The following is a 13,778-nucleotide window of genomic DNA, read 5'->3' as shown; positions in this document are numbered from 1 at the left end:
TGGGAGAAGCGACTTTCTTAGGCAAAATAGAAACCTAGAAACTCCAAGGAGAAATTTAGACCCATTTGACATTAGAAAAATCACAAAAAATTCTTAGATAACATATGCCATAAATGAAGTAAAAGTATTAGTATTGGACTGGAAAAAATATTTTTAACACATGAAAAAAGGATAATAAGCCTTACATATGTGGGTCATCATAGACATATAAAAATCAAGAAACATAAAACTCTCATTGACAGGAATAAATGAAGCCCTCCCAGCAACACCGATGCGCCAGCGGGTGGAAGCTTCACGGTGAGTCAGAAAGGACGTTATCAACTGTGTTTCTTGCAAGTGAAAAGATGGACTGTAGTGCAGTCCGTCTGAGAACCTCCGTAGTGACCCACATACAAATAGTCCAAATTAATAGGAAAAGAATAAATAACCCATAGAATGATGTAGAAAAATGATAAAAATGTTCAACTCTCAGACTTGGAAATCAAATGATCAACAAAATATAAGGGAAAAAATGCTCAGTTTTATTATTTAGAAATTTAACTACATTCAAATGAAAACAAAATGCAGAAAGACAAGTGCTAAAACGATCTACAGTAGCATCTGTTGTTTTTTAAAGGTAAAAGGGAAAATGGCCAGTCCTGTGTTTTATACATAGGAGTATAAATTACTAAAACCTTTTGGAAAAATGTCTATTAAAATAAAAAGAGGCACACACCCGCTTTGGGGAATTTCTTTTGTGGAAAGCTGAATGTTCTTCCTAACCTCATTAGTTTATTTTTATTGTTTTATTTTTTAAGTAAAAATAGTTAGGAGAAGCAGTGGGAGTGAAGAAGTAACAAAGAAATCTGTAACTGGTTGTGATCAATTAGTTATAAACACTTGGATCCGCCTGCCGTGCATTTAAATGCACACATGTATTGACTACCCGTAAATTTTTTGCGAGGCTGTTATAGCATTATTCACTGTGGCAAATCTGGAACCAATCTTATGTCCATTAAGGATGGGATAGTTGAATAAATTATGCATCTCTGTACTATAGAATATTTCACAGCTATTAAAAAGAATGGCATTGTTTTATAAATACTTAATTAGAGAAATCTTCATGATACACAGTATTAATGAAAATACAAGCGCACTTTGTAGAGCATGAACTTATTTTTGAAAAAATAAACAAATAAAAGTGAATACATACACAAGATATGTTAGCCGTTGATGCCTTAAGGCGGAGCTCTTTACTGATAGACTCTTCCCAGTGGGTGTGTGTTAACTTTGTGTTTTTAAAGCTGTAAACTAAAATAAGATCCTACACTCCCTTCCCTCAACTGAATGGACACCCTCTTGGCCAAGGGGATCTCAGAAAAACCCTAAAACTGAGTTCCTGGCCATGACAGAAGGGGAGGTCAGACAGGCCTTGTTATCCCTCCTCCCTTTTGAAGTTTAAACACAACAACGGACCAGTGTTGTTAAATAATAGATCATAAGACTGACCAAGGAGCCTCTGTGGCGATATCAAATTATAACTGAGACCTAAGGCTATGCCAGGTAGTAAGTTACACCTTGCAAGCCATAAAATCTGATTAGACAGGCTTTCTTTTGCTGGCATGGTGGATCACTTGATCGGTAATAGGCCCCCTTATCTTAAGCATTCTTTCTTAGTCCAAGTTTTTAGACAAAGCTCAGCTCTTTCAATTACCAATTAAAGACTCTTCAAATCCACCTATCACTTGTTTAAATGTCCTTATGCTTCAAAATGTCGCTTCTTTGGGGGCCAAATCAACGTATACCTTCCATGTACTGATTTATAATTTTGCCTGAAATTCCTGTCTCTGTAAAATGTCTAAAACTAAACTGTAACCCAGCGGCATCGGATGTATTTTCTCAGGAACTCTTGAGATTTTTATCATCCCAGGCTGCAGTCATTCATACGTGGCTTAGAATAAAACTCTTTAAATGATTTTATGGAGTTTGTTTTATCTATTAACAAAATAATAAAGTAAAACAATGACAAAGTTACCAGGAGGTATAAGGGGAAGAAAGGTCAAAAAGAAGAAAGATTGTGCAAGGAGAGCTGCATCAGAAATTATATTTTCCTTTTATTTTTTGAAGACCTTTTTAATTTCACAAGGAATTTATAAATTTCCTTTGTAAAGAACCAAAATGTAACAGATAAGCCCAAAGTTCTCTTTAATCATACCACTTACTCTCCACTGTCTCAAGAAGTAACTACTGTTATTAAAAGCAATTAGCTAAGCCTTCTTCCTGATCTTTCTCTTGCCTTTATACACTACTATATGAACCCATTAAAAATGCAAAATATTGTCTTGAGGTCTTCTCTGTCTCACGGGTGGTTTCATAATGTGCATGCCATTTTGCAATGTGTTGTTTTTCACTTAACAATATGTCAACAATTGTTCTCCATGGCAGTTCAGAGCTATCCGTCTTGTCTTTAAGCTACTGAATAATAACTCCTGTAATACAATGGCAACAAAATTTATTTGACTCTTCTTCTTTAGATGGACAGTTAAGATGTTTTCCAAATTTTTGTTATTAACAAATACTGTCTGATGAATATTTTTAAGATACGTACGTTTGTGCACACCTTGAAGTGGGACTGATCTGTAGTAAAACAGATACATTTAAAGTTTTAACAGATATCTGATATTTACACTTGGCTTTTCAAAGTGGAGCTACTACAGGACTTTACAAACCACTCACGGTATGTACAAACACTTATCTTCCCACCAGCTCCCAAAAAGTAATATTATCAAATGTTTCTATTCTTGCCAGTCCAATAGGTAAAAAATACAGCATGTAAAAATAATTGGTTTGTATTTCTCTATTACTAATGAGGCTGAGCACGTTTAAGCCACTTTCATTTTCTGGTCTGTGAATTGTTTTTCATATCCTTTCATTTATTGGGTTGAATTTTTCTTTTACTGATTTTTAGAAGTTCTGAACATATTCAAAATACTAATCTTTATTCTGATATATTATATGTACATGTTTTACATATAAAATATATATGTATATTATATATGTATTTTTTTTTTTTTTTTTTTTTTTTTGTGGTTTTTGGCCGGGGCTGGGTTTGAACCCGCCACCTCCGGCATATGGGACCGGCGCCCTACTCACTGAGCCACAGGCGCCACCCTATATATGTATTTTTTTATATGTAAAATATATGTATACAGAAACACTATTACTGAGTATACCACTTGACTTCAACTTTGCTTTTGGTGTTTTTAGCTGTAGTCTGGAATATTTTTCTCCCTTAGAAATCTACTTACTGCATCCGTTTTCAAATATATTGGTATAATGTTGACAATAGCATTGGTAGTTCCATTTTTTTATTTCTAAGTATTGTTTCGGCATGCTTTCCTTTTTTTCCTTGATCAAATTGCCAGTTTCGTCTTTCTTATGTGTTTTTAAGAATAGCTTTTAACTTAGTGATCGGGTCTTATCTTTCATCTCTTTGTTATCACTTAAATCTACCTTAAAATATCAGGCTTTTCCTTGTATTTTTCTTGGGTTTAGCTTGCATCTTTTTCTTTTCCCATGTTAAAATGTATATCTTAACATAAATTTCTGCTTTAGTTTATGCTAATTATCAGACAGGAATTGAAAGTTTTATCGCTCTGAAGCTTCTGTCCTTTATAGGCTCCCTCTAAATTCCAGGGCCAAACAAGCACAGAGCACGGCCTGTGAACTGTTGCCCCACCCCAAGCTCACCTTCCCCCAATCCTTTCCGCTTTTGCTCCTGGTCTTCTCCTGCAGACCTTTTCTTCTCTTTGCGTCTCTGACGAAGTGCTGTTTTAGGATCAGTAATCCAGGCTTGATAAACAAACTGAAGAGAGAAAATTCAGTTATTTCCAGATCTTTTAAGAATTTGAAATTAAAAGAAAGGGAACCTATACCAAGCTTTCTCAACTTTTGGAAATTTTTTTTTCTTCCCAAACAAGCCAAATATCTCTATGCTATTTTCATTACTGTAAGATAAAATATGAGAACAGATGTTGTGGGAATATATTTCATTTAGTATCACAGATAACATCAGATAAACTCTGGCTTTAACCATACAAACCATGGCTTTTCCCAAACCCCCAAATACTCCCATTTGTGATATTTAGTGACTGATTCTTTTATACTACACACAAGAGGAATAAGCTGGAAGCCTTACTATTATTAGAGTAGTTTCTCCCGTCAAAAATAAACTTTGAGTCTGATGCAAAACAACCTCTTTACCAGTCTTATTTACTTTGGGAAAATAGTTTTACACATTCGGTATTGTCCCTTGTGAGTGACAGCTATTAACCAGCAACTTGAGAAAGGATTTGTAGACTGATTAGTATTGTAAGAGGAAAAATAACATGATATTCAGGTTAAGGCATTATTCCAGAACAGTATGGACCGAAGACTGTGGTGCTTTTGGTTGCCTTTTGTCATTTTCATTCAAGAGCTGAAAATAGTTGCATTAATATTCTGTAAGTGATAACCAGAAAGAACTACCAAAAGTTGCTGAAATCATGCAGAAAGAAAAAGGAAACCTTAATACACAAAGTCAGCCATCCAGAGTAATGAAGCCAAGCAGGCATGCTCCACATGCACCACAGACACGCTTGGGTCTCAGGGAAGCTGGGTTTTCCATTATGATGAATAAGAGAAATAAATGTTTTCTTGGTGGCTCTTGTAAACCTAGATATTTTTGTTTTATTCTGTATTATTTTCAGATTTCTGAAATCTTTAAAAAACACAACCTAAGCAAACCAGGGGCATTGCGATATCAGTAAAAATGAAGGATTTAACTTTTCCATATAGGGAAATGGGTTTCTAAGAAAGAAAAAAAAAAACATTTCTTTTCTTGTCACTGGTAGAAATCTGAATGTTATAGACAATTAACACAAGTGTGGCTTTTGTATTATTTTTGAGTGACAAATTCAGGAGGCAAAAAGAAAAGAGAACATTCTATTTTATTCCCCAAACTTATTTATTTATTTTTTCTAAACCTTATTTTAAACAATGAGAAGATGACCTGGAATTTGAAGGAGAAGGACTGAGAAAAGGAATTTAAGGTAGATGTTTATTGAGCACATTAATTTGGAATTTTATCAAGACTGTCTCTGAGGTTTAGCACATTAATATGCAAACTTGTTTCAGCACAACACTGGTTTAAAAGCATTTGAACTATGAAATGAAAGAAATTTTCAGGTGTAAGAGCAACAAACGGTCGTATTTCCTTTAAAGAAAAAATGTCATTGTAATATCGTTTTTAGATAATATCAGAATCCCCAAAATTAAAAATTAAAAAAATTCAGGATTTGTGAAGTGGTAGGCCCACAAGTTGAAGGCATGCTTTTGCTCTGAAGGGAAAGGAAACTGGAGGAGTGAGAAGAAGTGAGGAAAGGGAATGGAGTGAAGCAGAGGTGTCTCGTGGAAACGGTGAGCACCCTTACCACTCAGACGTGTTAAAGGGGAGCCCCTGGTCCTCCAGCGTCCCAGCGTGAGGAAGCCTGTCTGCACCGCCTCACTGAGATGAGAATTCAGATAATGCTGATGAGGGGGACTCCCGGGTGGGGAGGGAACCACCCAGTAATTCCCTATCTTGTAAGTAAATTATCTTAACATGGATGTTTTAAAATACAAATGTTTTACAGTTCCAGGAATGGTTGTTTGATAGAGTCAGTTTTGCTAGACCTGAGTATTAAAAAATAAAACAAAGCACTGTTGATGAGGTTGGAGAAAGAGGAATCATCTGAATCCTCACTGAGTAAAAACTGTAAGGCTCTTACTGAACCTCCCAGTTCTTACTCTGTACTGGAAACTGCCATCCCCGTCCACAGGTGTCTCTGGGGAATCAGATGCTGGCACCATGGACCATAAGTGAAAAAACACACACAAACATACACGAGAGACCTTCAGGTTCTCCAGGCTGCACTCCGAGGGCATGTGTTCCTGACTTTATCTTCAAGTTTGTCATACATTTTAGGGGAAAATGGGATTCAGTTTACTAAAAAATCATTATGCAAAAATGTATTTATTCTTTAAAACGGGGAGAGCTTTATTGAAGAGGAGATCCTGAACTGAAATTGGTGCAGTTTCATAATCTGTCCTTTAATTCAGGTGTGATCTAGAACCTTCATTATATTGTCTATAACAAGGTGATTTAAAAAAAAAAAGTAAGATGGGGGATAGTTACACTGTAATCTTTCATTTAAATAAATTACTAATGTGAATTAAGAGAGTCATATGGTATTCACATAAGAGAAAAAAAAAAAAAGAATCTTAGGGAAGTAGCAAAGGTAAATGTGAAACTAAAACCCAGGATGCCAGCATTTTAATTAAGAAAGGAACAGGGAGGTCTGGACCTTGCTACTCAAGGTAGACAAGCAGCTGTGCTTCCCTGGAGAGCTTGAGAGAAATGCAAAATTTCAAGTCCCACAGGATCTACTGAATGCAAATCTGAATTTAAATGAACACTCCCCCCCCCCATAAAATTCAAGAAGCACTGGTCTCTGCCATTATCCAAACCATTTGCTTAGCACTGAGGGACATAAAGACCTTCTGAGTTCAGAAGAAAGAGCTTTCTATAATGTCTGAGAACAGTAATTTGATACTTACAGGTTTTTTCATAAAGAAGCAACTATAGGAAAGGTAGCTGGATAACTTTGATTGTCCATTAGATTAATCAACAAATAATTTCTTAACAATTTTCGCAAAAAGTTGGTGCCCTCGGAGTGAGAGGCTGTGCCCTTGGCAGCACAGCCTCAGAGGGGAGCTGCACTGAACTCAGAGACTGGAAGGCAGAGAAAGCAGGGACCCAAAAAGGAGATGGAAAGAGCTTTGTCTTTGCTTATCCAGAATTTTACCAGCTTTCTGAGAGAATAGATCATACTTTTACTCACTATAACTGACGCATGCAACAGAGGTGACCCTCTCGAAATGAGACACGACTTAGGAAAATCATGAGGAGGACAGAAAATACACACGTGTCTGCATTTTCTCTTCCTATTTTGTGATAGTCTTTGCTTTTAGTTTAAATCAAGAGTCAAATAAGAAATCTGGCTTCTAAGAACTCTTTTTGGAAAATGTGCATTCTTATATTAAATTCTTATAATGCCTTCATGGTATGATATATAGAACCAAGAAAATGCAGAGAAAGGGCAATGGGACATGGTTGTCTAAAGTTCTACAGAGCAGAGAGTCACACACTACATATCGGTAAAACATCAAATACCTTTGCAGCTCTGATTAAATACTGAAGAATAGTTTTGGGAAGTTTAATGATAGACTTTGGCAAGGCTAAAATGGCTGATGCAAACTTCCCAATAGCTCTCTACAAAGAAGGACAAAGCAACAGTAATTAGTAGGAAAACACCCCCAAAGTAGTCATTTAATATGACATCAGCATGAATTTACCTCTACAATTAGATCAACTATGTTAAAATGTGCCAGTCGCTGAAGCTAGAATAAAATGTGCTGTGCTTATAAACAGAGAAGGAAAACAGTTGGTCATTGCATGTAACCCATCCAACATGGTGAAGACCATCGTGCTCTCTCCCTTGCTGCATGACGAGTGGTAGTTAGAATAAAACCCATCAGGATAAAAATAAATAAGTTATTCGTAGTTGACAAGCCAGCTACACACATGCACACAGACACAGCCATCAAGAAATACACATGGAGTGTGATTAGGGCCAGTGAGAAAGCATTAAACCACGGCATCTCCATGAGTAATTTAATTCTTCAGTGTCTTTGGGATGGACCTGCCCTTTGAGAATCAATGACGGGCTTATCATGGCACATCGCGTGTCTCGATGGATACCATTCTACGTGCCTAGCAGGATAACAAAGGGAAAATAACAGTCCCGGTATGTGGTTCACTGGTAAAAGAAACTTAACCAAGTTTTCGTCCCATATGCAACTCTAATGACAAAGCCTCATCTTTCATAAGCATTGTTTACACATTTACCAGATATATTATATTAGGCTGATGAGCTGAAACAGACAGGTAATAAAGCCGAAAAAATCAGAACTGCGCCAGATGTTATTATTCCAATATATTCTCAAATCTTTGGAAATTCAAAGTAAACTGACTTTAAAAATGTAAAGCAACATTTAAATTATCATTTGTGCTAAAACGAAGTAAGTATTTTATCTTCAAAATCAAATATTTCACATATCAAAATACAAGTTCATTCAAGCAATCCAAAACAATGCCAAATCAACTGCTTTCATCTCCTACTTGCGGCTAAAACAGAAAAGTCTACCCAATGAAGCTTCATTTTTTGTTTATGTCTATGAGCTAAAATAATATCTTACACCCCCTAGTCTACTGAATGGATCCCTTCCTGGCCAAAGGGACCTGCAAAAGGCCCCAAAGCTGAGTGGCTGGCATGAGGAGAAGGGAGGTCAGACACACTTCATCATGCCCACTCCCTTTTAGAGTTACTCTTTATAACAATAAGACATGAAATTATTAACAAGACCTAACGCTATGCTAAACAAGGCTTAAACCATACCTACAGGCCATCAATTTAATTATCAGATTACTGGTAAGTTTCAGTAAATGTCCTGTGGTTTCTCTGTCATTCATAAGGATTCTTAATTTATGGCTGAATAGTATTCCATGGTATACATACACCATAGTTAATTTGTCCATTTGTGAGTTGACAGAGACTTTACATCTTTTGTATTTACCTGGAAGGATGTGGAGAACACCCTCCTAAGTAAAGTATCACAAGAATGGAAAAGAAAGTATCCAATGTCCTCAATACTATTGTGAAACCAGTAGATGAACAACTACACACCCACACAAGAGAAAAACATAATGAGATTCGTGAAGGGGAGGCGAGGAGGGAGGGAGATTGGTGTGCTCTCACCTCACAGGCACAGTGTTAGGGATACAGGGCACACCTGCTGGGTGAAGGGCTCAACTACAACTTGGACGCTATCTAAGAAACACAAACAATGTAAGCTAATCATATATACTCTTACGTTAATCTGAAATAAAAAAAAAAAAATAACCTGAATTTAGAACATTCCAAGCTTTTTTTTTTTTTTTTTTAGACAGGCTTCTTTTCTTGAACCAATTACAAATCAAAGAATCTTAAAACCCAGCTATAGATTATAAACTCCACCCTCCTGTCCCTGCTTCAAGATGTCCTGCCTTTCAGGACATCAATACCTTCCATGTATTGATTTACGATGCTACATGTAATTCCTGTCTCCATCAACACATAAAAACAAACTATAACCTGGCTGCTGCCTTGGGCACATTTTATCAGGACCTCTTGAAGCCATGAGTTCTAGGCTATGTTCACATAGAATAAACATCTTTAAATTATCTCACAGAGTTTACGTTTTTTTCCATTAACGTATCAGAAAATGTTTCAGGGCAAGTGAATGAAGACCGGACCTGCAGACATTGTCCCTGCGTGGCAGTAACTACGGCATTGCTGAAAGTGAGCAGTATTAAGTTTAATTAGAAATAAACAAGCTCAGAGGTAAATCAGAAGCTTCTAGGGGCTCTGACATATAAATATGGCAGGGACGTCTAGGCTTGCAATCAAGGTCTATCAATAAGAAAATCTTTTTCAACGAGCAAAGGATATGACGCTCCCCAACCTGGTCCTCACCTGGAAAGCCGACCTTCGCGGGAGTTCTTCAGCCTCCTTCTTTAATTCTTCCTCTTCCTCCTCTTCACTATCGGTTTCAAACAAATAATAATCTCCACTCCTCACCACTAAACAAAACAAAATATTTACTTATCGCTTGAAAGAAATATGAGATAATTGGGGGCTTATTAATGAAAAGCCCCCTAAGATATTCAAATTGTCCATAAAAGGATCACAGCAAGAGATGCTGCCGGGGAGGAAAAGACAAGAGATGAAGAGAACTCATCTTAGGCTGATGCTACGGGTGTGGGTGTGATTAGGTCCACAGAGTATGAGGCTCGTCTGGTTGTATAAGGGAACTGCCCACCACAGGGTCGATCTGGTATTTTCTCCCTTCTTTATTTTAAGTTTTACGTAGACGAACCAGATCAACTCTGCAGCAACCAGTTTTGTTACCAAGATGACCAAAATAACTGAAAACTGTCTCATAATTCAGAAATTTTGGTCCTGTAGACAAGGCCAAAGTGAAGTGGGGGATTTGGGATTGTCTGAATGGGGATTTGGGATTGTCTGAATGGTAGATGACCCAATTAGGAGTATTCAGGACCAAGGTCAGTGTCTTTAACCTTTCACTTCATTTTATACTGTGCAGACCTTGCTTCTCCACATGTAACACAAGGGACGAAACATACAAGACGTTTGAAAGAGTTTAAAGAAAGCACAAACACATACGCATTACCATACGGAGAAAATGGGCAGGTGACATTAAAAACAAAACAATATAAAATGAAAGACTGACTGCTTCTGTGTGTAGGAGCCCCAGGGCAGACTGACAGGTACAGACATGGTCTGTATGGGTTAGCGCTATTAGGATTCTGGTCAACAAAGAACTCCTCTGTAGCTTACTGAAATTTAAGGAGAACTATATTGACCAAAAGACACAAAGCACAAACAGTGTAGATTGTCTTTGCCTTGTCCAATACTTTCCTTGCAAGAACATAATACCTGTGTCAACAATTGGGACCAGAGAAAACTAAAATGTCTAAGATTTACAAGAATATTTAATAAATTAATGTATCAGTTTAATATTTAAGTCTGTCAGAGGGAAGATATCCAGTGTATGCATTTCGAGGCTATGTGAAATGTACCTGTACCATTTTGTGGAAAACTTGTTCATATTTTTGAATTACATTCAGGTTTTCAAATGCTGAGGCATATTTTAGATGATATATCATGGAATCTTATCTTTTGGACTTATCCATGGTAAGGTAATGGAAAACCTTGGCTTGCATAAAATTAGTTGCTTGAATATCAAGAAACATGGTCAAAAATTAAGTAATTTTGCCCATGAATTTCAGATGAATCTGAAGCCTCCATTCATGAAGATATAGAATAAATGAAATGGGCCTTATATCCTTGAACAGAAGATCTATAATTTGTCATTTGTATTCTGAAGAAAGAACCAGGCCCAGGGTACTGGGTCCAGGCCTTAGGAAATAAATGCAGTACAGCATAAGGTAAGAATAAGCAAGAACAAACCAACGTTACAGCATTACATTTGACAGTGAGAAAGACCATTAAAGTAATGCCTTCACACAAGCTGAGAGATGTGCGGGAAAATTACATGGACTCTACGTCACATGATCACTTGGGTAAAACACAGAGTATTGTAAGATTGAGCATTTTACCCTCATTATAGGTTCTAAATCAACCGTAGCTTAAATTGTATTCAATCACACCTTCTATAACTTTTATTCATGAGGATAAGCCCAAAGAGTTTTCATCTCAAGCAGTTCTAACATTGATTTTATCATTAGAAACTTCACCAATTTTTATGTGACCAAGTAGAATTAACATATAATGAAAAAGAAGATGTAAAATAAAGTCTCTTATTTATTTATAAAATGTTATTGAAACAAAACTAGAAAAACAACAAAGAGCACTTGCTTTAATACCATCTACTAATACAAAGGAGGGAGCTTATTTGTTAGCTCAGATGGAGACCCTGCCTCCAGCCCATGTGTGTACACGTGTCCTGAATGTTAATGCTGTTGCTGAGTTACTGAGTACAAAATTAACTTTCAAAATTCCATCACTAGTGTCTCATAACTTGGCCCTTTATTTCAGATGTTTATAGATAAAGTAACATTGGTATTGATTCAGGCAGTGCTGAATTGATATGGAGACACATGATCCTGGAGTGGAAGGTATCATTGAACAGCAATAATGCAATCCTGTGTGTGCGCATAGGTATGGAAGTAGGCTTATCACCTGTAGACCATGCTAAGATCCTCGCTGCTTACCAATAACAGCAATAACATAGCAACATTTTCATATTGTCCACAGATTGACACATGGTATACCAACTACACTTATTATACTCAGCATCTCTAAGAAATATCTATTTGAAAGCCCAGCAACTCAAGAGATCAAAATAAGGGCTTTCATGAAATACTTCCAGATCTAAAGATAAGTTCTGGAACTTATCATAGAGTAAAAAATAAAGCACACTTTCTTTCCCTTTTGTTCTCCACAAGCTTGTAAAAAGAAATAGGTTTTGCAGAAAAAACATAAAAACCATAGTCAGAATATGATTCCAAACTATGAATTACACACATCCCTGCATTATTGCATTATAAGGTTTTGTAACAAGGCACAGTTAGTTTAATACCCATCTTCCAGAACTTGATATAATGAGGGTAAAATGAATCAGAAAATCTGAAGTCAAAAACTCATAGAAAATTCTTTAAATTATTACCAACTTGTAGGATGATTATCAAAGACCATATCCAATTCATTCAAAAATGCAACGTTTAAATGAGAAAAGGAAAGACGCCCACATTGATCTCACTGGGAATTGACCCCAGGTGAAGTGACAAAACATTCAATATGACACCAATTTGAAATGGATAGGTCTCTCTAAACTAGCAAAGGCCCTTTAAAAACAGAAAGATGGGCATAGTTTTCTTGTGACTTGATAGTAACAGGCGTCTAGTGCATGGCCTGGTCAGACTCTGTGCCCCAGGCAGTGAACAGAGAAGCCACACTGGACTTCAACTACAATCTTATCTTTTCATCTGCACAGAAAATTAAACAAAATTCTTTATAATTCACCATTTTTTCTTCTTTTCTTTGCCATAATGCTGAAATTCAATACTTAGGGTTAAATTCAATTACATTCAAATATACTGAGTAAATTTCAAATGTCGATTCATTGAACCAGCTTGCTGACTTAAAAAAAAAAAAAAGTTTTGGAGTTAGAGAGGCCAATACCAGATATATGTGAAACTAAGAATTGGGGATGGCAAAACATTCTAATTTCTTTGATTTTCTATGTATTTGATTTTTAAATACTCTCCTAGTAGAATTCCTCCTTATATTGTGCAACATTATGCACCTTGGGGATATTCCTTGTCTGACTGAGTTAGCAATGGGAAAACACAGGATAAGATATAAAAGACTGAGGACATTACAAATAATTTTCAAAAGAATAATTATCTAGTATTCTAACAAGTTTTGGGATTAAAAAACAGGTCCTCCAATCATAATGCCAATGGCCCATTGCAACATTTCCTTTGCTAAGCAGAACAAATATAGCCAGTGATTTACATAATTTCTCATTCATTTTTATGATCAGGAGGGAAATACACTACATTTTATGTGGCTATCAAGATCTGCTGTACAAAAATGTTTTCGGATTTTTGCTGTTAATTGGTCATCTCTGAACAGCAGGTGGCTCTGAGGCTGTGCCACATGCAGGGCATTAGAATATAGAGTTTACTTTTAGGGCCTTTTTGAAATGGAGAGGAGCCAAAGTGAGAAGGTAAATGAATTTTAAGTTATCTGTCATCTTTATATTTAATACAGTGCCAAAAAACCTTAAATTCAAATAAAATCAAGGTTGTGGGGATGAGGGTAGGGAAGGTTCATTGGCAACCACACCTAGCACTTTACAAAGAGGGTCACCAACATTGTGGGCATTATGACCCACCCTTAAACCCATGTCCAGGGAGAACTGCAACTCATTTTTATTACAATAAGGGGTTTTAACCATAAAGCAAGTAAGTATCAGCAGAGCTTTAGACCTCAGAATTGGGTAATGCAATGATCAATTGTTCTCCGCTCTCTGAGCCCATCAACTGTGCTCAGGAGTTCATAAGCCACACG

General features: G+C 36.5%; 1 protein-coding gene across 3 annotated transcripts in view; it reads right to left on the bottom strand.

Annotated features, from left to right (window-relative positions):
* The window catches only part of PIEZO2 (piezo type mechanosensitive ion channel component 2), a 459,894-nt gene that overhangs the window by 63,221 nt on the left and 382,895 nt on the right, over window positions 1-13,778 (bottom strand). For 2 of the 3 annotated variants that reach the window (XM_053571828.1, XM_053571829.1), the window contains 2 exons: window positions 9,633-9,739; window positions 3,730-3,844 (listed from right to left, as the gene is read on the bottom strand). In XM_053571828.1, coding sequence (XP_053427803.1) covers window positions 3,730-3,844; window positions 9,633-9,739 — 222 coding nt within the window. Of the gene's footprint in view, window positions 1-3,729; window positions 3,845-7,231; window positions 7,331-9,632; window positions 9,740-13,778 lie in introns of all 3 variants that reach the window. The other variant, XM_053571827.1, reaches the window with a different exon arrangement.

The sequence above is a fragment of the Nycticebus coucang genome, chromosome 19, assembly GCF_027406575.1.
Source record: "Nycticebus coucang isolate mNycCou1 chromosome 19, mNycCou1.pri, whole genome shotgun sequence".
NCBI classification, from domain to species: domain Eukaryota; kingdom Metazoa; phylum Chordata; class Mammalia; order Primates; family Lorisidae; genus Nycticebus; species Nycticebus coucang.
This window is presented reverse-complemented; position numbering and strand designations above follow the sequence as displayed.